The following is a 24,869-nucleotide window of genomic DNA, read 5'->3' on the forward strand; positions in this document are numbered from 1 at the left end:
GAAGGGCATCCAGCTGTAGAAACTCTGCCAGATCAGACTGGAGCCTGGTGCAGCCTCCTGGCTTCTCAGACCCCAGTCGAACCATCCAACCCATGCCAGCATGGAAAACGGACATTAAACAATGATGATGATGATGGTTGTTATTATAGATGTCGCACAGTATCCAATATTGTGACATTGTTGATTAAAGACATTGTATCTACCAGGAGTTTGTACTTTTTGTCAAGTCACAACAAGGACCTCAGACAGCCTGTACTTTACGCAATATGTGTGCAGTTCCAAGTAACACTGACTTTTGCAATACATCTAGATTGTAGGATATCTCCAAGGTTTACAGATGTTTCTTTTTTCAGTTTGGTTGATATTGAACCCTCCACTCCAAATGACAAAAGGGACAACCTTTATGTTCCACTCTCAAAGCTGCCACATCTTAGTCATCTCAATTCTTAGATCTCCATATTTATCAACTTTTTCCTCTTTCCTTTCATGATGAAATGTTGATCTCCTGGCCCTGCCATATCAGTTATTATTGTTTCTCCCTCCTAAAGGTTTCTATATCCAGCCTTCGGTGCTCTAACACTTTGTCTGGAAATCAAAGCCTGAGATGACTTTATCATCATCATCATCATTATTATTATTAATATGATTATTATTAATATGATTATTATTATTATTATTATTATTATTATTATTGTTATCTTTTTTTTTTCTTCTTCTTTCAAATTTGCTTCCATTTCTTGCCGGGTGTCTTCCCGACTCCTAGGGCAAAGAAACTCATAGTATACATTGGTAGGCCATTAAACTAAACTCACTAGTTCGTTCATTTTTAAAATTGTTTTTAAAGTTAAATTAGAATATATGGGTAGTAATAGTTCTCACATCGACAATGCTCTTCTCAATACGTGTGATGTACCAGTTAAGACAATCTTTTGCACTTCTTGCAGGGATGGTAAGCCAGGGATCATTCTCATATAATTTTCGGTTCCCTTCTTGATCATTCCTAGTGCTCCTACGATCACTGGTATTGTAACCGCCTTGAGATGCCACATTTTCTCAATTTCAATGAGCAGGTCTTTATATTTTCTGAGCTTGTCAAACTCTTTCGCCGAGATATTATGATCACAGGGGATACTCATGTCGATCAATAAGCAAACTTTATTGTTTTTGTCTTTCGCAACAATATCTGGTTTATTGGCTTTGATGGTTCGGTCTGTATGTACTGGAAAGTACCACAGAATCGTTACACTTTCTCCTTCAGTTACAGCTTCAGGGTGGTGATTATACCACTTATTATTATTATTATTATTATTGTTATTATTGTTATTATTATTATTGTTATTATTATTATTTCAGCAAATGTAAAACTTCCTGCTGAGAAGTTCATGACGAAAGAACAGCTGAAAGACCACACCAGTGACGTACCCCTGGAACCAAAGAAAATAGTTCTCGACTCCTCAGACGAACACTTTGCCGATCTTCGAGACAAGAACATCGACGCCATCAACTCTCTCGTCTGCAAGAAATTAAAACTTCTCTCTGCTCAATTTGACGTAAGTTTGGCCATGAAATTCCATCTCTTGGGGATCACAAATTAACCTCCATCCTCATCATCATTCTCTTCAGGTAACAAAAGCTATCTTCTAAGGACCCCCCCCCCTCCTGACATTTGAAGAAGTCTATTCTCTGTGTCACGCTGAATATCCCCGAGAACTACGTTAAGGGTGCACGTGTCTGTGGAGTGCTCAGCCACTTACACGTTAATTTCATGAGCAGGCTGTTCCGTTGATTCAGATCAGCCGGAACCCTCATCGTCGTAACCGACAGAGTGCTTGAAAATTAATGTTTATTTTGCCCCCACATCTGCCATACACAATGATTACTTTTTCTGTTGTGGTAAGACACTGGAGCCTGGTGCAGCTCTCCAGCCTTGCCAGCCCCTGTCAAGCCATCCGACCCACGCCAGATTAATGGTACTGCATGTGATGAGGGGCTCATGCAGCCATTCATAACCTCATTGTTATATAATCATCTCATTAATATTCGTATTACGTATTGTCCCCTTTGTGGTGTCCTGTCTGTCCTTGTTTGTTCCCCTCTATGTTGGGCCCTTTTTGCTAATAAAGAAACGAAGACTAAAAACCTCCAAAGGAATGAGTAGCGGTGCTATGCTGGGGGTCGAAGAAGTTGTGGGATGACGTCAGCAGCTGGGGGTCGAAGAGGTTGTGGGATGACGTCAGCAGCTGGGCTCACTGACCGGAAGTTGGGGCAGCCGTGAGGCGTGCGCAGGGAGCGGGGATTTCGGCCTTTCAAACCAGGGTCGTCGAGGTGTCAAGACGGGGGAAGACGTTGCTAAGGTCGGGTGAAGCAGCTGCTATCTTTAGCGTTCGGGTCGGGGCTGTGTCGAAGGATCCGTTACCACTGAAGGGTCTCCATCGGAGCGAAGAGAAGGTAGGTGCCTTTATATTCGAATCACGCACACACTACAGAGGTTTCGTGATGGTAAAATGAGAGTGTAATTAGGTGTTAGGACAGACCCTGTTCCGTTGTTTGCTAACCCTTGTCTTTGCTGTTCCCTCTTCAGGAGCGCCACGCGGCCAACACTTTGGACAAACTGAAACAATTTGTGTCCAAGCTGCCACATCTGACTGCTGTACGACAGGCCGTTGCCAACCGTGAGTGTTTCCTTGCATGTCTTACTTCATTTGACCCCTTAGCATTTAACCTGGCCATATCTGGCTGTGTGGGGACCCCGTATGTCAACAAATAGACCCAGTGTTTCCTCTGCATGTCATAAAAGGTGTCCAAAAGAGGTTGAGGTAGGTTTTGCCTTCCAGCCTTGTAGAACCCTACCCAACAATAACTACCCAAAACGGTCCCATTTGACCCTTTCGATAGCAACCTGGCTGAAACCACCTCTGGCTCTGTAGTACAAATGTCTTGTTTTCATAAGTTTTAAATTAAAATCTTCCACCAAACCTTAGTCACAATTTATGTTCCTAACACTAGCTGAATGGTAACTAAGTTATTTTACTAAATTCTTTGTTATATTTAAAATTAATTGGTTGAAATTACCGAAATCGGACTACTTTGACCTGAAATAACTTCGTAAATATAAGTTTTTCTCAAAAATGCTAAGAGTAAAAGATGTTTTATGTGACACATTCTACCAGTGTCCGAAGTTTGAAAGTTACAAAAAAATTATTTTTTAAATCTGTCGGTCAAAAGGTGAAGACCCTATATTTTATTGTTACTGCATGGTTATAGTGTAAAAAAAGGTGTTGTCATAGCAACTGGTGATACAGCATTTCTTATTTGTTATATTTCCAGATCTTTCTATTGTGGAACTCATTAAGTCTGCAATTAGCACTGATGACTTTATCGACTGCCACAGAACGGAAAATGGTAAGATGTCTTCTCTCTAGTTCCTTTGTTCTTTTACTCTTTTCCTTGTTTCTGTCATTTGACTGTGGCCATGCTGGAGCACCGCCTTTTAGTCGAACAGATCGACTGCAGGACTTATTCTTTGTAAGCCTAGTACGTATTCTATCAGTCTCTTTTGCCGAACTGCTAAGTTATGGTGACATAAACACACCAACCATCGGTTGTCAAGCGATGTTTGGGGGACAAACACAGACACAAAAACTTACACACACACACTCACACGCATATATGACAGGTTTCTTTCTCTTTCCATCTCCCAAATCACTCTCAAGGCTTTGGTCGAACCGAGGCTATAGTAGAAGACACTTGCCCAAGGTGCCGCACAGTGGGTCTGAACCCGGAACCATGTGGTTGGGAAGCAAGCTTCTTACCACACAGCCACTCCTGCGCCTATATATATATATATATATATATATATATATATATATTGCCAGATCTGACTGGCCTGGTGCAGCCTTCGGGCTTGCCAGACCCCAGTTGAACCGTCCAACCCATGCCAGCATGGAAAGCGGACGTTAAACGATGATGATGATGATGATGATATATATATATATATGATGATGGGCTTCTTTCAGTTTCCGTCTATCAAATCCACTCTCAAGGCTTTGGTCGGCTGAGGCTATAGTAGAAGACACTTGTCCAAGGTGTGATGCTGTGGGAGTGAACCCAGACCATGTGGTTGGGAAACAAGCTTCTTACCATACAGCCACTCCTGCGCTTTGTTTATTATGTTAAAGTATTTATTAGGAGATGCATGAATGCCACAGCATCATCTGTCTTATTAACTCTGTATGTTAATGTTTCTGTAGATTTTATCAATGGCTTGGATACAGACAAACCCAACCCCTTCATTGAGGACTGCATTGCCAGGGAGGTACCCTTGCTCAAGGTAAACTATCTCTCCTTATACCCCTATCTCTCTTTCTCTCTCTCTCCCTTTCTCTCTCTCTCTCCCTTTCTCTCTCCTTTTCTCTCTCTCTCCCTCCATTTCTCTCTCTCTCCCTTTCTCTCTCTCTCCTTTTCTCTCTCTCTCTCTCTCTCCCTTTCTCTCTCCTTTTCTCTCTCTCTCTCTCCCTTTCTCTCTTGCTCCCTACAAAAAACACATATTGTCTACAGCAGACCCAAAAGTACTGCCCCTACCTGACCCCTCTTTAGTCCCAACATTGCATCACACCCCTGCTACACCCTCTTCTTCCCACCCCATCTCTTCTATTGCCACCCTGCTCCCTACTACAGTGTCTTGTTCTGCTCCACCCCCAGGTACTCCGGCTCATATGTACCCAGGTGTACTGCAACAATGGACTGAAACAGAAGGTATTGGACTTCTACAAACGAGAGATTATCCAGGTAAGTGTCAGGTACCCTTTGGATATTATAGACAGGCTGATGTAAAAGTAGGTATACAGTTACAAAAAAAGAAAGTTACGTTCAAAGTATTATTATTATTATAGTTATGATAAATGTATTTTTATGATTAATGACACTGAAAATATCAGAAATGAGGCTAATTAATTTAATGTGCTAATAATTTTAACGAATTAAGTATTATATACATATACATTTTTTAATAATATATTATTATTAAAATTAGGAAATCAATATCAAAACTCCTCAGAAAGATATGCACGTGTGAAAAATAATTGTTGTATTAAAAATATATAAATAAATAAATATAAATATGTATAAAAATATATGTAAATATCTATAAGTATAAATAAAATCGATCAGCATCAATGGAATTTGTAGTTTTGTGGTACCAGTGCCGGTGGCACATAAGAAAACCATCTGAACGTGGCCGTAGCCAGTACCGCATCGACTGGCCTCCGTGTTGGTGTCACGTAACAAACACCATCCGATCGTGGCCGTTTGCCAGCCTCGTCTGGCACCTGTGTCAGTGGCACATAAAAAGCACCCACTACACTCACGGAGTGGTTGGCGTTAGGAAGGGCATCCAGCTGTAGAAACACTGCCAGATCTGACTGGCCTGGTGCAGCCTTCTGGCTTCCCAGACCCCAGTTGAACCGTCCAACCTGTGCTAGCATGGAAAGCGGACGTTAAATGATGATGATGATGATGTATATGACAGTTTAAAAGTTTTGAATTAATTATTTAAAGCATCTTACGATCGTTTCACAGAAGAGTTGTCCCTAGAATGAAATCCTAGATTGATAAGCATTTATAGACAACGCTTCTGTCATATACATTATATATTTATGCTTATACATATTTATATTTATTTATTTGTATATTTTTAATATATCTTTCTGAGGAGTTCTGATATTGATTTCCTAATATTAATAATAATATATTATTTATACTTCCCAGACCCCAGTTGAACCGTCCAACCCATGCTAGCATGGAAAGCGGATGTTAAACGATGATGATGATGATTTATAATCGCTCGTGCTAAATATATAAATACTTTAATAGTATTGATACTTTGATACAATGGAGCACTCAATATAAATTCAGTCCATAATATTCTCATTGAATACATTTATGAATTGAGTATTATAACATTGATGTGGTCCTTACTGCATACCTTTTGCACCCATCATGCATATCATCACACACACACACACACACACTCGCTCGCTCCTTCAGGTGTAGCAATCTCTTTGTTTCTTTGCAGACGTATGGTTTTCAGCATCTGGTGACTTTGACGAACCTGGAGAAGATCGGCCTCCTCCGTACTCAGGGACAGAAGACGTACCTGACAATCAGGAAATCCCTGCGACTGATTGTCGACGACGTTAACGAACAGGTAAGGTGGCACAGTGGGGAAAGCACAGAGAGGGATCTGCTTAGTGGTGGTGGTGGCGGTGGCGGTGGTGGTGGTGGGAGGGGCTGTCACAGTGAGGGGAGTTGGGTGGCACAACATGGGTAGGAGTAAGGTGGGGCAACACGAGGAGATGAGGTGGCACTGTATTTTGGGTGTATGAGACGGCACAGCACGGGGCATTGAGACTGGACAGTATGGCACGTGGAGTATGGTGGCGCAGCACGGTTGGTAGGAGGGGGCGAGGTGGCACAGCATGTGGGGAGGAAAGCATCATAGTATGGGTGGGTAGGGGGTAATGGGAAAGGCAAAGGGGGCCGATACAGCTTGGCACCTGTGACATCACAACTCCTTTCTACAGCTGAGGGAACTGGAGCAATGTGAAAATAAAGTCTCTTGCTCAAGAACACAATCAATTGCTCAGTCCAGGAATCAAAACCACAATCTTACGATCAGGAGTCCTACACCCAAAACCCTAAGCCATATGCTTCCTCCACACAGCCTTGCCAGCCCCTATATTAGAAGTAACACCCAAACCCTTTCTCAATTCTTGCCCTGTATCTATCCCTGTTCTCATCTACCATTTCAGAACCCCACCGATATAGCGCATGTCTACAGCGGCTATGCACCTCTCAGTATACGACTGGCCCAGCATTTAGCCCAGCCTGGTTGGCGGAGTATCACAGAGGTCCTTAAGTTACTCCCCGGAAGTACAGTGGAGGAAGTTCAACAGATCCCTGTGGCCCTACGAAAGAGACGTGAGTATAACACTTCCACTTCATAATGTCTGTGTCTGTGTGTCCTTGCATGTATGGGAGTGCAAATGGGGGTAGCCGATGCCAGTGTCGCATACCTGGCACCTGTGCCAGTGACATGTAAAAAGCACCTTTTAAACTTTGGGCCTCACAGAGGCAGTGACAAGTGACTGAGTCCTCTGGTAATATGTCACGAAGGCCGTGAGCTGGCAGAAACGTTAGTATGCCGGACGAAAAGCTTAGTGGTATTTCGTCTACCGCTATGTTCTGAGTTCAAGTTCCGCCATGGTCGACTTTGCCTTTCATCCTTTCGAGGTTGATTAAATAAGTACCAGTTATACACTGGGGTCGATATAATCGATTTAATCCGTTTGTCTGTCCTTGTTTGTCCCCTCTATGTTTAGCCCCTTGTGGGCAATAAAGAAATTCAGCCAGTGTTAGGAACATAAATTGTGACTAAGGTTTGGTGGAAGATTTTAATTCAGAACTTTTGAAAACAAGACATTTGTACTCAGAGCCGGTTTCAGGCAGGTTGGCATCAAAAGGGTTAAAACCTGGTATTTCCAAACCATCTCATCTTCCATTTGTTGCTTTACTTAGTTTTGTTTCTTCCGGACTTTTCCTTGACTGATGCTAACTCAATCCCCTAATGGAATGTCTTCTAAGCTGGTAGGAGCTAATCCATGTCAACGAGCAATGACCAACTAAATGACTACCCGGGGTAATATCGTCCATCGACGAAGGGGGTACCACACTGACTGTCATGTAAGCAAAGTCCGATTTCTGCTGCAGTAAGGGGAACCGCACAGCAGATGCTCCCAACCATTTATTTTCTTGCCCGATTTCCTGTCAAGGGGTTAGCAACGCGTGGCAAGGGAGACAACTCCTTATCTAAAAAAAAACCAGTAGCTTATCTCGGAATATCTCAATCACCAAACTCTATTGAGAGTTACTGTGACACATCCACAGGGCAGTGGCACAGCTAATTGGGGAGCAAGGGGGGGGGGGACGACACCCCCACACCTTCCTGAGCACATTTTGCAGAAATGGTGCTCTTTCAACATTTTTTTTTGAGACCGGGCGATGTGTGTGTTTATGAGCGAAACACCTAAGCTCCACGCGGGTCCCGCAGAAGGTAATGGCGAAACTTCTGACTCTTTCACCACAACTTTCTCTCACTCTTTCCTCCTGCATCTTGCAGCTCACCTGCGACGGACCGGCGTCCCGTCCAGGTGGGGAACCTATATGCCAAGGAAACCGGGAAACCAGCCCTATGAGCCAGGCATGGCTCGAGAAGGAACTATTGGTCTCTTTTGGTGAACCGCTAAGTTATGAGAATGTAAACACACCAACACCGGTTGCCAAGCAGTTATGGGTGGGTGGGTGGGACAAACACAGACACAAAGACACACACACATAGATATATGCATGGTTTTATATATATATATATATGACGGGCTTCTCTCAATTTCCATCTACCAAATCCACTCACAAGGCTTTGGTTGGTCCGAGGCTATAGGAGAAGACACTTGCCCAAGGTGCCATGCAGTGGGACTGAACCCAGAACCATGTAGTTGGGAAGCAAGCTTCTTACCACACAGCCACACTTGAATGAGATGATTGTATAATATCCATAGTCTCAGTTGGTTGGTCATGCTTGGGAATCCAGCCAGAAGGTATAATGATGGCTGTCTCTAATAGGACCCTAGTGAGGAGGTTCTTGAGGGCTCTACACCAATGACCCTTCCAGGAGTAGTGGGCGGAAAAGGTGGATGGCTAAATGACCTTTCCTTGTCCCTTAATTTCATGCTAACACATCCCCACTCCCCACATAGGTCCCCCTGTGACCCCAAGTTTGATCTCTGATCCATTGAACCCATGTCTTCTTGTCTGTTTACAGGGAGTTCCGTAACTTCAAACCATTCCCAGAAGGTCACGTTGGTCTTCTTCCTCGGAGGCATCACCTACGCTGAGATCGCGGCCCTTCGTTTCCTGGCTCAACAAGATGATGGCAATGTTGGTGAGTCCCTTTTCTGTCTTGGTTTTTGTAAGATCACTCGACCATTCATATCATTATCATCATCATCATCATCATCACCATTTTCCTCATCATCATCGTCATCACCACCATCCTCCTCTTCATCATCACCACTGTTACCCACTGCTGGATTAACCATTAAACAAAATAAGCATGTGATTAGGGCATCATGGGAAGTAGGGAGCACCACAGAAATGGTAAATGGTTTATGGCACAAAAGAAATCACTTTAAACTTGCTGAAATGATATTCGGGATGCCTTTCTCTCTACTAAGTATAGATGCAGATGTGTTACCTGAGATTAATTTTGAGGATCTGATCCAAGACTTTGCAATTAAAAAAAGTAGGAGGAAACTTTTCAAATATAAATAAAAATTGGAAGGAGACAAAAATGAACATTATTTTCCCTTTCACTGTTTTTGTTTCGTTTTGAAAAATAAAAATTTATTTCAGGGTTTGTTATTGTTTATATTTTGAACTACGTAATCTTTTATGGGGGCACCAGAATCTTTTGAGTGCTTAGGGCCTTGGTGGGTCTTAATCCGGCCCTGCATACGACCCATTGCCTTGTCACTGTAAGCTTGCCTGCAGGACTATGATGAATAAGAGGGTGTTGAGGGCTGATCCTTGGTGAATCCCTACTTCTACTCGGAATTCTTCACTATACTCGTTGCCAACCCTTACCTTACTAACAGCATCCCTGTACAAGGCCTGTACAGCTCTTATTAACCACTAGCAGTATCGCCCGGCGTTGCTCGGGTTTGTAAGGGAAATAACTATATAAGCATTTTTAGAGAGTTACTTCCCTTATAGATGCCAATTCAGGCTTTCTTAGCCATTTTTGTTTTGGTGTCTTCAAGCCATGAAGTCGTTGTTCTAAAAGAACGCTGGTCTCCTTGACAACGCTTTACGACGTTGATTTCCTTACACTCCCTTCCCCACAGCTTCACGAGGGAGGGAAGAAGGGGGAGAAGCAAACAGGTGCAGCTGTGACCATGGACACCAACTCCGCCGCCATCGACACACGAAAAATTATGCATTAAAATGGAATAAAAAATGATGTTAAATTTTTTTTAAATCGTAGACTCATCGTAGACGCACGCTAATACCCAGAAGGGCTCGATATGAATCACGACTATAAGATACCCGAATTTGGTTAAACTGCACTGCAAAATGTGGGAGTAGTTAGGAATCTAAATCGAAGGGGACAGACACTCACACAACTACAGTTTTATATATATAGATTTGTCAATCCCTAGTTTCCGCATCGCCCACCAGATAAGGGATTAGGGGACCCTGTCAAAGGCTTTCTCCAAGTATAGGAGTTTACCTTTGGCTAGGTACTTCTCCTCCAGTTGTTGGACCAGGAATATAGAACCAGTGGTTCTTCTACCTGGCACAAAACCAAACTGCATCTCGCCTAAGCCGACTCTCTCCCTAATTAGTTGGTCTGTGGTGCTCAGTAAGCTGTCCCATAGGAATTTCCAGCTGACCAGATTTCAGTGAAGGCCTCTAACCCATGCTAGCATGGAAAGCAGACAGTAAATGATGAAGTCCAACTGCTATTTCTTCTGCTTGATCTCTCACTCTCTCTCTCTCTCTCTCTCATTGCTCTCCACAGGTGGTACAGACTACATAATCGCCACAACCAAACTGATCAATGGTAACAGCCTGCTGGAGTCTGTGATGGAGAACCTGGAACCAGCGAAAGTCAACCCGTTTTGAGGATGACCAACACAACCAACAGCATGTGTGTGTGTGTGTATATATATATATATATATTGGAAGGTTTGGAGATGATGTACAGGTATTTTATATTAGAAGAAATGAGGTACTCAGAAAATCGGATGGTTTTATATTTACAGATATTTATTTGTATATTACAATTTTTTATATATACATCATATCACTTAGATCATTAGGGCTTTCTCCCATTCTAGTGGGGTTTTCTTAGTTTGATTTGAAAACCTACTGGAATGGGAGAAAGCACTAATACACGATCTAAGTTATATGATGTATAAAAAATGTAATATACAAATAAATATCTGTAAATACAAACCATCCGATCTTCTGATTACCTCATTTCTTCTAATATATAATACCTGTACATCATCTCCAAACCTTCCAATATATATATATATATATACACACACACACACACATATGTGCTATGTCCAGCATGGAAGATGGCTGTTAAACAATGAGGAATATACATACACTCACACACACACGTGTGTGTTTATATATATACATATATGCACTTGTACATACCTGTATTATTATATACACACACACCTATGTATGTGTGTGTGTGTATATATAATCATACATATATACACTTGTGCAGACATCATCTTCATTTAACATGGAAAGCAGACATTAAACAATAATGATGATGTATGTACAAGTGCATATATGTATGTATATATATATATATATACACACGCCTGTGTGTGTATATATCCATCTATCTGTCTATCTCTATCTATCTATACGTATACACACACTTCCTACCTACTTCTCTCTCTCTGTCTCTTTCCCTCTCCGTATACAAACATCTTTAAAGCTGTTTACAAATATATAAATGTATATATTTTTTTAAATAAAGGAGTATCAAAAAGCGGGGTCAGCTGACTGCATTTTCTGTTTAGTTCACAACCGAGAGAGTTGGCTTCGGCATGGACTGTCATGGAAGGATTCCCTATTTCATGGAAATAAACCGGGAGTTGTTACCATGGATACGGCATGATGCAAGATTGGTTTACTGAAGTTTATGAAACATTTGTAAATTGAGAGTGGCTGTGTGGTAAGTAGCTTGCTTACCAACCACATGGTTCCGGGTTCAGTCCCACTGCGTGGCATCTTGGGCAAGTGTCTTCTACTATAGCCTCAGGCCGACCAAAGCCTTGTGAGTGGATTTTGTAGGCGGAAACTGAAAGAAGCCTGTCGTATATATATATATATATATGTATATAGGTGTAGGAGTGGCTGTGTGGTAAGTAGCTTGCTTACCAACCACATGGTTCCGGGTTCAGTCCCACTGCGTGACATCTTGAGCAAGTGTCTTCTACTATAGCCACAGACCGACCAAAGCATTGTGAGTGAATTTGGTAGACGGAAACTGAAAGAAGCCTGTCGTATATATGTATATATATATGTGTATGTGTGTGTGTTTGTGTGTCTGTGTTTGTCCCCCTAGCATTGCTTGACAACCGATGCTGGTGTGTTTACGTCCCCGTAACTTAGCGGTTTGGCAAAAATAGACCGATAGAATAAGTACTGGGCTTACAAAAGAATAAGTCCTGGGGTCGATTTGCTCGACTAGTGGCAGTGCTCCAGCATGGCCGCAGTCTAATGACTGAAACAAGTAAAAGAGTAAAGAGAAAATCTAAGCAGCTAACTCCATTTTTTTGATGTTCCTTTGTTATATATAAATACTCTACGAATCTTCAGATGCTTTCTGGATATTCGGATTGTTGGTTTAGCAGCATCCTGGGGAACATTGCCACCATTCAACTTTCAGCGATCTACCATATGTGCAGGTGCTTAACGAGGTAAACGCCTAGATTACATGTCCCAGTTTACCTGATACATACATATATATATATATATAATATATATATATATATATATATATATATATACATATATATATATGTAGGTCCCGGGTTGAGTCGGGGTCAACCACAGTAAATAAGGTACTCAATACATAGCAGAGTAAATTAATTTATTTTATAGAAGGATCTTCTACAGGACTAGTACTGTTTCATTCAAATGAAATCATCAGGAAGCTGGCTGTCAAAATAAGACCTTATTTTGACAGCCAGCTTCCTGATGATTTCATTTGAATGAAACAGTACTAGTCCTGTAGAAGCTCCTTCTATAAAATAAATATATATATATATTATATATATATATATATATATATATATGTGTGTGTGTATTTTTTACTGTTCTGTCAAGGTAGGATCAACAAAAAAAAGCACTTCTCCAGATGACCACCACTACAATAACAGCAGGAAAAATCAAAGGGAAAAGACTTGTTCTTCAAAGAACTTCTAATATGAAACAAGTGAAGTGGCGAGAGGGGGGTGGGGCTGGTTTTAGTCCCCAGTTCCCCCTCCCCCACCACCCCCACCACCACCACTGCTACCAGTCAGTCCAACCTAGGATTCCTCCTCCTCCTTCTTCCCATCTCCCACCACTACCACCACTTTCCCTAATAATTTATTCATTCAAATAACTTTTTAACAAATATTCTTTTCTCTCTGTAAAAAAAACAAAAAAAAAATTCTGATGAAAATTTTATTTTTTCTAAAATAAAATAAAATAAAATTCTAAAAATCCTGTGTTGTTTTTTTTCGTTTGTTTGTTTGCTTAAACAACCTAAACACAGGTTGCTATTTCTACCCAAATTGCACATTTTAATTCATAATAATGATTAAAGTATTGTATCCAGTGCTCAGGTGCACCACAACTTGTCAGAGTATATGCAGTGATGTAGAAATGTCTGGAAAGCGAACAATGCATGAGTCAGATACCTGCTTGTGTGTGTATGGAGGGGAGAAGATCAGGTGTAGTGCTGGCGAATCTCAGGAAGCATTGAAGGATGCAGTGCTCCGACAACCAACAACTGATGCCGGCAGTTTGTTCCATGCTTCAGCAACTCTCAGCGTGAAAAAATGTTTCCTGAAGTCATGGAAGGAGCTGTGCTGTTTTCATCAATAGATCGAAGATGATGACTGAATACTTTTGATTTCAAATATCCCCAAAAGAAGAAACCACATTTCACCATTCCAGAAGAAATGATCCAAAGAGTTATCGATGACTTTCAGGAACGTCTCCAACAGCTTCTTGACAATGATGGGAAGCATTTAGCTGATTTAATTCTTAAAACTTAATGAAATTAAGGCGCAGGAGTGGCTGTGTGGTAAGTAGCTTGCTAACCAACCACATGCTTCCGGGTTCAGTCCCACTGCGTGGCACCTTGGGCAAGTGTCTTCTGCTATAGCCCCGGGCTGACCAAAGCCTTCTGAGTGGATTTGGTAGACGGAAACTGAAAGAAGCCCGTCGTATATATGTATATATATATATATATATGTGTGTATATGTTTGTGTGTCTGTGTTTGTCCCCCTAGCATTGCTTGACAACCGATGCTGGTGTGTTTACGTCCCCATTACTTAGCGGTTTGGCAAAAGAGACCGATAGAATAAGTACTGGGCTTACAAAAGAATAAGTCCCGGGGTCGAGTTGCTCGATTAAAGGCGGTGCTCCAGCATTGCCGCAGTTAAATGACTGAAACAAGTAAAAGAGTAAATAAAATGGCATTATATGTACATTCAGAAAATAAATTTTTTTTTTCTTTATTTCTTATTTTGTGCTCTTTTAAAGCCTCCAAATGTGTCAGATCGTTTTGGTCCACCCTGTATAATGGGTTGTCCAGAAAGTTCGTGCCGATTTATAGCAGCTTACCTTCCGACTTATTTTAGAACCTGGTTGAGTTGCTAAAATAGGATTTGACTCCACCTCCATTTAGAACACAGTTTAAGCTATCTTTTCGTGGAAGAAGGTTTATCTTCCTATAACCTGTGTTAATTTTGTAACCCTTTAAAATGGAAGATAAGAAAGTTCATTTTTGGCTCTTGATGCTTTGGGAACCAGACAAAAATTGCTGCAGCTTGGCTGGGATGTGTTACCCCAGCCTCCATATTCACCAGATGTTGCTCCTTCGGATTTCCACTTATTCAGGTCTCTGCAGAATAGTCTTAATGGTAAAAATTTCAATTCCTTGGATGACATAAAAAGATACCTTGATGAATTCTTTGCCATGAAACCACCTCAATTCTGGGAAGAGGGTATTTTCAAGTTAAAGGAAAGATGGAGACGCATTGTGCAACAAAATGGTTCATATTTGGTTGATTAAAAATGTAATGGCAAGTATTTAATGACCTTTTTCTTTCCTTTAAAAATCGGGAAGAACTTTCTGGACAACCCAATACATATATAGGCAATCCTTCGGTTTGACTCGACAATTCACTTCGGATATATTCGCGACCTCCGTGACAGCTGCTATGACAACTACTAAAGTGTGTCTGTGTGTCAGAACACGCACACACACACACAGACAAGAACAAGCACGCGCGCACACACACTTTACGAGCTGTCACTGAGGTCACGAAGATATTCGAAGTGAATTGTCGAGTTGTCACTGAAAGAAGCGAGGTCTTGTTATTGTTTCGTCGAGTCAAACCGAAGGATCGCCCACACACACGCTCACACACACACACACACACACACACACACACACCACACACACACACACACACATGTATATATGAGTTTGTGTTTGTCTCTACCCAACAGCTTGACGACAGGTAACGGTTTGTTTACGTCCCCGTAGTTTACCGCTTCGGCAAAGGTGAATCATCGAATCAGTTTACTAGACTTGGAAACCAACGAAATCTGTCGCCGATTCGTTCGGCGAAAAGCCCTTCTTTCCAGGCGGTGCCCCAGCATGGGCGGCAGTCCAAAACACTGGAACAAGTAAATGATAAATAAACGCTCCAGCATGGCCACAGTCAAATGACTGAAACAAGTAAAAGAGTAAAAGAGAAACAAAAAATATAAATAACGCAACGGAACAGCAAAAAACATAGTGTTCCCATGCCGGGAATCGAACCCGGGCCGCCTGGGTGAAAGCCAGGAATCCTGACCACTAGACCACATGGGATAACACATACCAATGTTCCGAAATATAACGTATTTATATGGAAAGCATTTCGCTATTAATCGATATTCTGTTTCTATTTATCAATCAATCACATGTCAGCGAAATACGATCACAATTTGTCTTTAAGCCCTCTCTACCACTTAATACCATCGAACATACATCGTCTGGAGGTGTCAGGCACTTATATATGTCATATATATGGTTATATATTCGTAATATAGGCTGAAGAACACCTTTGTGCCACCTGAGTGAGCACTGTCTGCAATGATTTCATTAATATACAAATGTAAATGAATGAATGTGTGTATATGTGTGTGTGCGTCTATCTGTCTACCTACATACCTACCTACCTACCTACCTACCTATCTATCTATCTATCTCTTTCTTCTATCTATCTTTTTCTTCTATCCATCCATCTCTCTCTCTCTCTCTCTCTCTCTCTCTATCTACCTATCTGTCTGTCCTGTCTGTCTGTCTGTCTATCTATCTATCTATCTATCTATCTATCTATCTATCTATCTATCTATCTATCTATCTATCTATCTAATTCTATCTATCTATTTATCCATCTAACTAGATCTATCTATCTACCTGTCTACCTATCTCTCTCCCTCCCCTCTCTGTCTGTCTCTGTCTCTCTAGCTATCTAATTCTATCTACCCATCCATCTATTTATCCACATCTCTCTCTCTCTCTCTCTCTCTCCTCTCTCTCTCTATATATATATATATATATATATATATATATATATATATATATATATATATATCTGTCTATCTGTCTCTTTAGCTATCTAATTCTATCTACCTGTCTATCTGTCTATCTGTCTATCTGTCAATCTCTTATGCAGTTTGCGCTCCTTCAGTGAAGCTGCAATTAAGAGAGAGAGAGAGAAGTAGTCGGTTATTATAATCATGTTTAATTGTCAATAATAATTAGTGGGTTCCAAGTACCCTCAGGATTTTGTAATTTATATATGCGCGCCTGCATCTCTGTACACACACACTCTTGTGTTTAGTGTTATCAGTCGGTTATTATTATGTAAAACACTATATCCCAGTGTGATCACAATAAGCGGATTCTTCGGCGGAGGTAAGGACTTGGACTGCGCTCCCTTTCGGTTAAGTTTTCTTTTTTTTTTAGTGGCGGAGGGCGACAGAAACCCATCTTTGTGATTGCGAAGATTCCGACTCTACGAAAAATAATAAAAAAATCGACATTTCAATACTTTAGCCCCCTCCCCAACGAATTTTCCCCTTTTTTTACAAATTTTTTCGCAAAATAAGTAGAAAAATGCGATTATTATGATTGGTCCCAGGTTCATTCCCACTGCGTGGCCCCTTGGGCAAGTGTCTTCTACTATAGCCTCGGGCCGACCAAAGCCTTGTGAGTGGATTTAGTAGACGGAAACTGAAAGAAGCCCATCGTATATATGTATATATATATATATATATATATATATATATATATATATATAAATATATAAATGTGTGGTGTGTGTGTGTGTGTGTTCCCCTCCACCTCACTGCTTGATAACTTGTATTAATGTGTCCTGGTAACTTAGCGGTTCAGCAAAAGCGATCGATAGAATAAGTACAAGACTTACAAACAATAAGCCCTGGGGTTGATTTCTTTAACTGGAAAACCCTTACAAGCGGCGCTCCAGCATGGCCACAGTCAAACGAATAAAATAATTTTTTTTTTAATCAAAGAAAAAAACTACCTAGGGTCTCCCTCATTGGTTTGCATAAACCAGGAGCAGTTAAGTACAGGGATTTGTAGATTGTGAAAGGAATCGGAGCAGAAAACTAAGATTTCCAATGTATAAAATGCTGGGCTGCAGGGTTGAGAGAATAGAACACCAAGCAAAGAAATAACCTTGATGTATTTTTAGTAGTGCGGCCCGCCTGGTGTCAAGTTATGCTTCGTGCGGCCCGCCTCTGCCTAATATTTGCCAACACTTTGAGGTCTGTCGGGTTTAACGGTTCTGCAGAATTATCTCCCTTTGACCACAAATTTGCTCAAAAAGGAAAATCACAACAGGACTGAGTTTTGTGCTAGAGATAACAGCTAAATATGTTGTTGAGAAGCGAACTTCTTACGACACAGCCCAGCCATGCCTTCGCCTGTATACATGATATATATATATATATAGGCGCAGGAGTGGCTGTGTGGTAAGTAACTTGGTTACCAACCACATGGTTCTGGGTTCAGTTCCACTGCGTGGCACCTTGGGCAAGTGTCTTCTACTATAGCCTCGGGCCGACCAAAACCTTGTGAGTGGATTTGGTAGACGGAAACTGAAGGAAGCCCATCGTATATGTGTGTGTGTATGTGTTCCCCTCCACCTCACTGCTTGATAACTTGTATTAATGTGTCCTGGTAACTTAGCGGTTCAGCAAAAGCGATCGATAGAATAAGTACAAGACTTACAAACAATAAGCCCTGGGGTTGATTTCTTCAACTGGAAAACCCTTACAAGCGGCGCTCCAGCCTGGCCACAGTCAAACGAATAAAAGAATTTTTTTTAAAAATCAAACAGAAACTACCTAGGGTCTCCCTCATTGGTTTGCATAAACCAGGAGCAGTTAAGTACAGGGATTTGTAGATTGTGAAAGGAATCGGAGCAGAAAACTAAGATTTCCAATGGATAAAATGCTGGGCTGCAGGGTTGAGAGGATAGAACACCAAGCAAATAAATAACCTTGATGTATTTTTAGTAGTGCGGCCCGCCTGGTGTCAAGTTATGCTTCGTGCGGCCCGCCTCTGCCCAATATTTGCCAACGCTTTGAGGTCTGTCGGGTTTAACGGTTCTGCAGAATTATCTCCCTTTGACCACAAATTTGCTCAAAAAAGAAAATCACAACAGGACTGAGTTTTGTGCTAGAGATAACAGCTAAATATGTTGTTGAGAAGCGTTCCCCCAAAAATGTATACACACCTTAAATAATTGTAAATTTGTTATTCTTTGTAAGCCTAGTACTTATTCTATCGTTCTCTTTTGCCGAACCACTATGTGTATACATTTTTTGGGACACCCTGTATATATGTGTGTGTGTGTGTGTATGATTGTCCCTACCCCTCAGCATCGCTTGAAAACCGATGCTGGTGTGTTTACGTCCCCGTAACTTAGCTGTTTGGCAAAACAGACCGATAGTATAAGTATTAGGCTTACAAAGAAGAATGGATAAGTCTTGGGGTCGATTTGCTCGACTAAAAGGTGGTGCTCCAGCATGGCCACAGTCAAATGTCTGAAACAAGTAAAAGAGTAAAAGAGAGAGTAAAGCGTAAAGTTACAACAGCAAAAAAACAAAAAAATCTGTAGTTTTATTTCTTCATTTATTTATTTATTGTTCATTGTTTTTTTTTGTGTTCTTTTTTGCAATACCGGAAACGTTTTGGCTGTTGATGCCTTCATATCTTCTCAAGGACATTTTGCTACCAAATTCTTGATCTCTCAGTCATTTCGACTATGTGTCTATGTGTCTGTCTGTCGGTCGCTTTCTCTTTCTCCCTCCATCGCTTTTCATCTCTCATCTTTCACCATCATTTCCACACCACCACCTGGCATACCTGAAAACTTACACACACCACCACACACCACACACACACACACACACACACACACACACACATATATATATATATATATTATTATATATCAGTGGTTTTCAACCAGGGTTCCGCCAGTACAGTCTAGGGGTTCCGCAAGAAGTTACAAAACTGCTAAAATCGTCAGTAATTTTTAATTCTCCTGTCCAGATATTTGTGCAAAAGACTATCAAATTATTGCACAGGGGTTCCTCGAGCCAGTGGAATGTTTCCTTGGGTTTCCGCTCCGGCAAAAAGTTTGAAAAGCACTGATATATATACATATATACAACGGGCTTCTTTCAGTTTCCGTCTACCAAATCCACTCACAAGGCTTTGGTCGGCCTGTGGCTATAGCAGAAGACACTTGCCCAAGGTGCCACGCAGTGGGACTGAACCCGGAACTATGTGGTTGGTAAGCAAGCTACTTACCACACAGACACTCCTGCGCCTATTGCCCTATTATTTTATTATTTTATTTTTGCTCGGGTCAAACACTGGACTTTGACCGAAAACGCTTGGCCAAGTGCCATGCAGTGGGACAGAACTGGGAACCACTCGGTTGCGAAGCGAACCTTTTAACTCCAAAACAAACAGATATTGTTCTGTTCACCACTCCAATATTTTCTGCTAAAAATCCGCTCCAAAAGTTCTTTTTATTTTAAAAGACGCTATTGTACACAGTTGACCTATGACACCTGTCTATGGATGTATGTGTACACGTATACATATATCTATGTACATATACGTATACTCAGACACACTCGTACACATGAAGCACTCACACACACAAACACATACACACTGCTATATATATATAACATATATATTCAATGCTTGACCTTTGCCCTTTGATAAACAATACCCAGCTGTTTCGCGCGACGTAATATAACTTGACCTTTGACCCGACATACCTCGTTTGCATATGTGTATATAGCCACGAAACCAAGGCTCTGGATGTTGAACTTTGCATGTAATAGCTTGCGTAAATGTTCGCAAATATGTAATTATACATGTATCCACACTTACATATACATATATGTATTATATAGACATAAACTTCGAACGCAATAAAACTACAAAACACACATACATACATACATATTGATTGACTGTGTGTGTGTGTGTGTTTATGCATCTGTCTGTGTATATTCGTATATATATATATATATTATATATATATATATATATATATATATATATGTTAACAATTTCAATGATATAAATTCTTTATTGAATTATAAATCTACCTAAACCATTTATTTCTAAGAAAAATTCAAAGAAACACATTTACACGCAACCAGATTCATACAAACACACACATACACAATTTTTTTTTTTTTTTAAGTGTTTCAAGGATATAAATTCTTTATTGAAATATATTTATAACTGAATGAAATATTAAATTTTTTCCCCCATTTATTAAAAGACATAAGTCAAGAGGCCACAACAAAATATAATAAACGTCAACAAATAAGCGCTTTGCATCGAGACTAACAACATATTTGACGTTTTTTCCTACATCATGGCGTGCTACCGTCTGACGATCCCTCTTTCTCCTCCTTCCTCTCTCTCTCTTTCTCTCTAACTCTATCTCTTACTATGTTCCTTTCCTCTCTGTTTATCTTACTTTCTAAATTATTTCCTCTCTTTCTATGTATTAGTCTTTCTCTTCCCTCTTCCCTTTCTTTTTCTTTCTCTCTATCTATTTTTCTCTTTCTCTCTCCCTCCCCTCCCTAGACTGCATTGTATCTATTTAGCCATCACTTTTTAAACCTCTGACTACTCCTCATTGTCGCGCTTTCTTTATTCTTTACTCTCCTCTTTCTATCGCTCTTTGTCATTCTCTCTAACTCAGTCCCCCTCTCTCAGCATTCTTATATTTTTCTCTTCTCACTTTCTAACGTGTCCTTTTGTCTCGCTCTCTATCTCTACTCTTTATCACTCTCACTCTCTTTTACTTATTCTCTTCCTCTCTTTGTTTCTGTTTATCCCTCTCTCATTATCTTCTCTCCCTCTCACCCTCTTTGTCACGCTTTCTCTCTTTCTCTCTCTCTCCCACTCACTATTTATTTTCCGTCTTTCACTTTCTTCATATCTCTATAGCTTTCACCTTACTCTATCTCTCCCTCTCTCTCTTTTCTTGTCTCTATCTCCTTTTCTGTCTCACACTTCATATCTATCTATCGCCTTTCTCCTCTCTCCCTCTTAAGCGTATACCACTCTCTCTATCCCTCCTTTAACATCTGCATCATTACTTTTCTCCCCTCTCTCTTTATTCTTTATCTATCTTTCTCACTTTCCTCTGCCACTATTTCTACTCTCCTCCTTATTTCTCTCTCTCTCTTTTGCTTTCCCCTTTCTTAACTCTTTATCTATCATCCTCCTACCCTCTCTCTTTTGCTTCTTCCTTTCTTTACTCTCTATCTATCACCCTCTCTCTCTTACCTCCTTTACTCTTACTACCTGTCTCTCTCTTTTTATTCTTTATGTATCTTTCTCACTTTCCTCTGCCACTATTTCTACTCTCCTCCTTATTTCTCTCTCTCTTTCCTCCCCCTCTCTTTACTCTCTATCTATCACCCTCTCACCCTCTCTCTTACCTCCTTTACTCTATCTACCTGTCTCTCTCTCTTTATATATACACGCATTACCCGCCACACATACACACACATATATATACACACTTATATCTATATATCTATCTATATACATGTGGTATGATTTGGTATCATCGCTGGACGGAGATTTTACTGCCAAATAATTTATTATAAACAACCAAAAGAGGTGAGACACATTTTACAATCCTTAATTAAACCAATTTAATGTTCTTAATTAATAATTAATTAACAATTAATATTATTGTTGTTATTCCTAATGTTGTTGCCCGACCTCTTTCCTGCCCCACCCTGGGGCAAGGCCAGCCCAGCCCTGATGAACCATCCAGGCCTTATACAGGACTATACGTGTTCCAGGCGTGACCATCCCGTTTTATTGCTATGAGTCAGACATAAGTGCATCTAGGACTACATTGTGTAGTGTGTCCTTCTTTATTGCTGTTGTTTAGCCCCGGGTCAGCCTCTATCCAGCAGACCTATGATCAAAGACGTTCTACTTGTGACCATCCCATCTTTCATCCAGGCATGGTGTATCTAGGACTACATCATCTTACGTGTCCTGCCTTGTTTGTTGTTGTTGTTGTTTTTTAGCCCTGGGTCAGTCCTGATCCAGCAGACCTATGATCAAAGACGTTCTACTTGTGACCATCCCATCTTTCATTCAGACACAATCTATCTAGGACTACATTATCGAATGTGTTTCGCCGATAAAGATCTTCCAGCCATGGCCATCCCGCCCTTTGTTCAGGCATAAGTCTACCAAGGACTACATTACGCGAAGTGTCTTTCCTTGTTTAGCTCCAGTCTCGATCGCACACACGATCGAAGACACTCCAACTACGACCATCCTGTTTTTTTTCTTTTATTCGTGCACAGTGTACCTAGGACTACATCATCTAATGTGTCCTTCCTCGTTGTTGTTTTTTGCTGTTTAGCCCTAGGTCGGTCATGATTCAGCAAAACCCACGAACAGGTATCTGCCAGCCACAAACCAACCTGTCTTTCATCCAGGCTTTCTATATCCTTCCTCCTCGACCACATTATCTAACCTTACCCCCCCCCTCCTGATTGTTTAACCCCAGGTCGGATCAGGCTGGCTTTGACTTGAACAAGCACACCCGTATATGATCAGAGGCAATACAACTGTGACCACTGCGCCTGTTCTATATATACGTTCGAAACACACGCATTGAGTCGACCTAGGGGCACCCGAGGAAGGGGAATTTTTCCTGTTTGATTTTATGTTTTCGTCTCTCGTTTGGTTCTACGTTTATTTGTGGTGTCCTGTACTCATATATATATATATATATATATATATATATATATATATATATATATATATATATAATATATATGCATGTATATATACATGTAGATGTAAGTATGTACATATATGTATGTATATATGCATATATTTTATTTATTTATTATGTTATATGTATATATATATTATATATATATGGAGAGAGAGAGAGAGATTGATAGTATGTATGTAAGAGTGGTCCCGGTGCGCGCACTCGCGTACTCGCGCCTCCGCGCTAGCTAGTCGTGACTAGTCGATCCTACAACGACCACCTAGCAGAGTAAATAAAACACAAAAGCACAAAAGATAGACTAGTCACGACTAGCTAGTGCGGATGCGCGAGTGCGCGCACCGGGACCACTCTTCTTAGATAGTACCAAGTACATACGTGTGTGTACGTATATTATCATTTTTTTATTGGTTACAGTCAGTAGACTACGGCCATGCTGCAGCACCGCACTAAAGAATTTTTTGTCGAATGAGTTGATTCATATACTTTTTGGGGGTTAAAACCTGGTACTTATTCTATCGATGTCTTTTGCCGATTCGCTAGGTACAGGGACGTAAACACACCAGCAGTAATTGTCAAGCAGTGGTGCTGGGGACAAACACAGACAGAAATACAAACGTATATATATATATCAACATCGTTTAACGTCCGCTTTCCATGCTAGCATGGGTTGGACGATTTGACTGAGGTCTGGCGAACCAGATGGCTGCACCAGGCTCCAATCTGATCTGGCAGAGTTTCTACAGCTGGATGCCCTTCCTAACACCAACCACTCCGTGAGTGTAGTGGGTGCCTTTACGTGCCACCGGCACGAGGGCCAGTCCGCCTGTACTGGCAACGGTCACGCTCAAATGGTGCTTTTTATGTGCCACCTGCACAGAAACCAGTCCAGCGACACTGGCAATGACCTCACTCAAATGTTTTTCGCATGCCACCAGCACAAGTGCCAGTAAGGTGACGCAGGTAACGATCATGATGATGATGATATATATATATATATGTATATATATATATATATATATATATATATTTATAGGTGCAGAAGTGGCTGTGTGGTAAGTAGCTTGCTAACCAACCACATGGTTCCAGGTTCAGTCCCACTGTGTGTCATCTTGGGCCAGTGTCCTTCTGCTTAGCCCCGGCCGACCAATGCCTTGTGAGTGGATTTGGTAGACGAAACTGAGAGAAGCCTGTCGTATATGTTGTGTGTGTGTGTATGTTGTGTGGTCTTTGTTTGTCCCCCTAGCATTGCTTGACAACCGATGCTGTGTGTTTTACATTCCCGTCACTTAGCGGTTCGGCAAAAGAGACCGATAGAATAAGTACTGGGCTTACAAAGAATAAGTCCCGGGGTCGATTTGATCGACTAAAGGCAGTGCTCCAGCATGGCCGCAGTCAAATGACTGAAACAAGTAAAAAGAAAAAAAAAGAGTAAAAAGAAGATATATCTTATGACAAGCTTCTTTCAGTTTCCGTCTACCAAATCCACTCGCAAGGCTTTGGTCGTCCTGAGGTTCTAGTGGAAGACATTTGGCCAAGGTGCCATGCGGTGAGACTGAACCCGGAACCATGTGGTTGGTAAGCAAGCTACTTACCACACAGCC

The 24,869-nt window shown here is 41.0% G+C and overlaps 1 protein-coding gene and 1 non-coding gene across 2 annotated transcripts in view; one reads left to right on the plus strand and one right to left on the minus strand.

Annotated features, from left to right (window-relative positions):
* The window catches only part of LOC115226094 (vacuolar protein sorting-associated protein 33A), an 18,965-nt gene extending 8,093 nt beyond the window's left edge, over positions 1–10,872 (plus strand). Inside the window, exons 8-16 of the mRNA XM_029797074.2 lie at positions 1,354–1,550; positions 2,582–2,672; positions 3,328–3,402; positions 4,251–4,330; positions 4,702–4,788; positions 6,074–6,205; positions 6,810–6,978; positions 8,876–8,995; positions 10,634–10,872. Coding sequence (XP_029652934.1) covers positions 1,354–1,550; positions 2,582–2,672; positions 3,328–3,402; positions 4,251–4,330; positions 4,702–4,788; positions 6,074–6,205; positions 6,810–6,978; positions 8,876–8,995; positions 10,634–10,737 — 1,055 coding nt within the window. The 3' untranslated portion in view covers positions 10,738–10,872. The remainder of the gene's footprint in view (positions 1–1,353; positions 1,551–2,581; positions 2,673–3,327; positions 3,403–4,250; positions 4,331–4,701; positions 4,789–6,073; positions 6,206–6,809; positions 6,979–8,875; positions 8,996–10,633) is intronic.
* A 4,799-nt stretch (positions 10,873–15,671) lies between these two features.
* Positions 15,672–15,743, minus strand: Trnae-uuc. Its single transcript has one exon. It is a non-coding gene; the product is annotated as a tRNA-Glu (tRNA).
* Positions 15,744–24,869: the final 9,126 nt, after the last annotated feature.

Source organism: Octopus sinensis, linkage group LG29 (assembly GCF_006345805.1).
Source record: "Octopus sinensis linkage group LG29, ASM634580v1, whole genome shotgun sequence".
Classification (NCBI taxonomy): domain Eukaryota; kingdom Metazoa; phylum Mollusca; class Cephalopoda; order Octopoda; family Octopodidae; genus Octopus; species Octopus sinensis.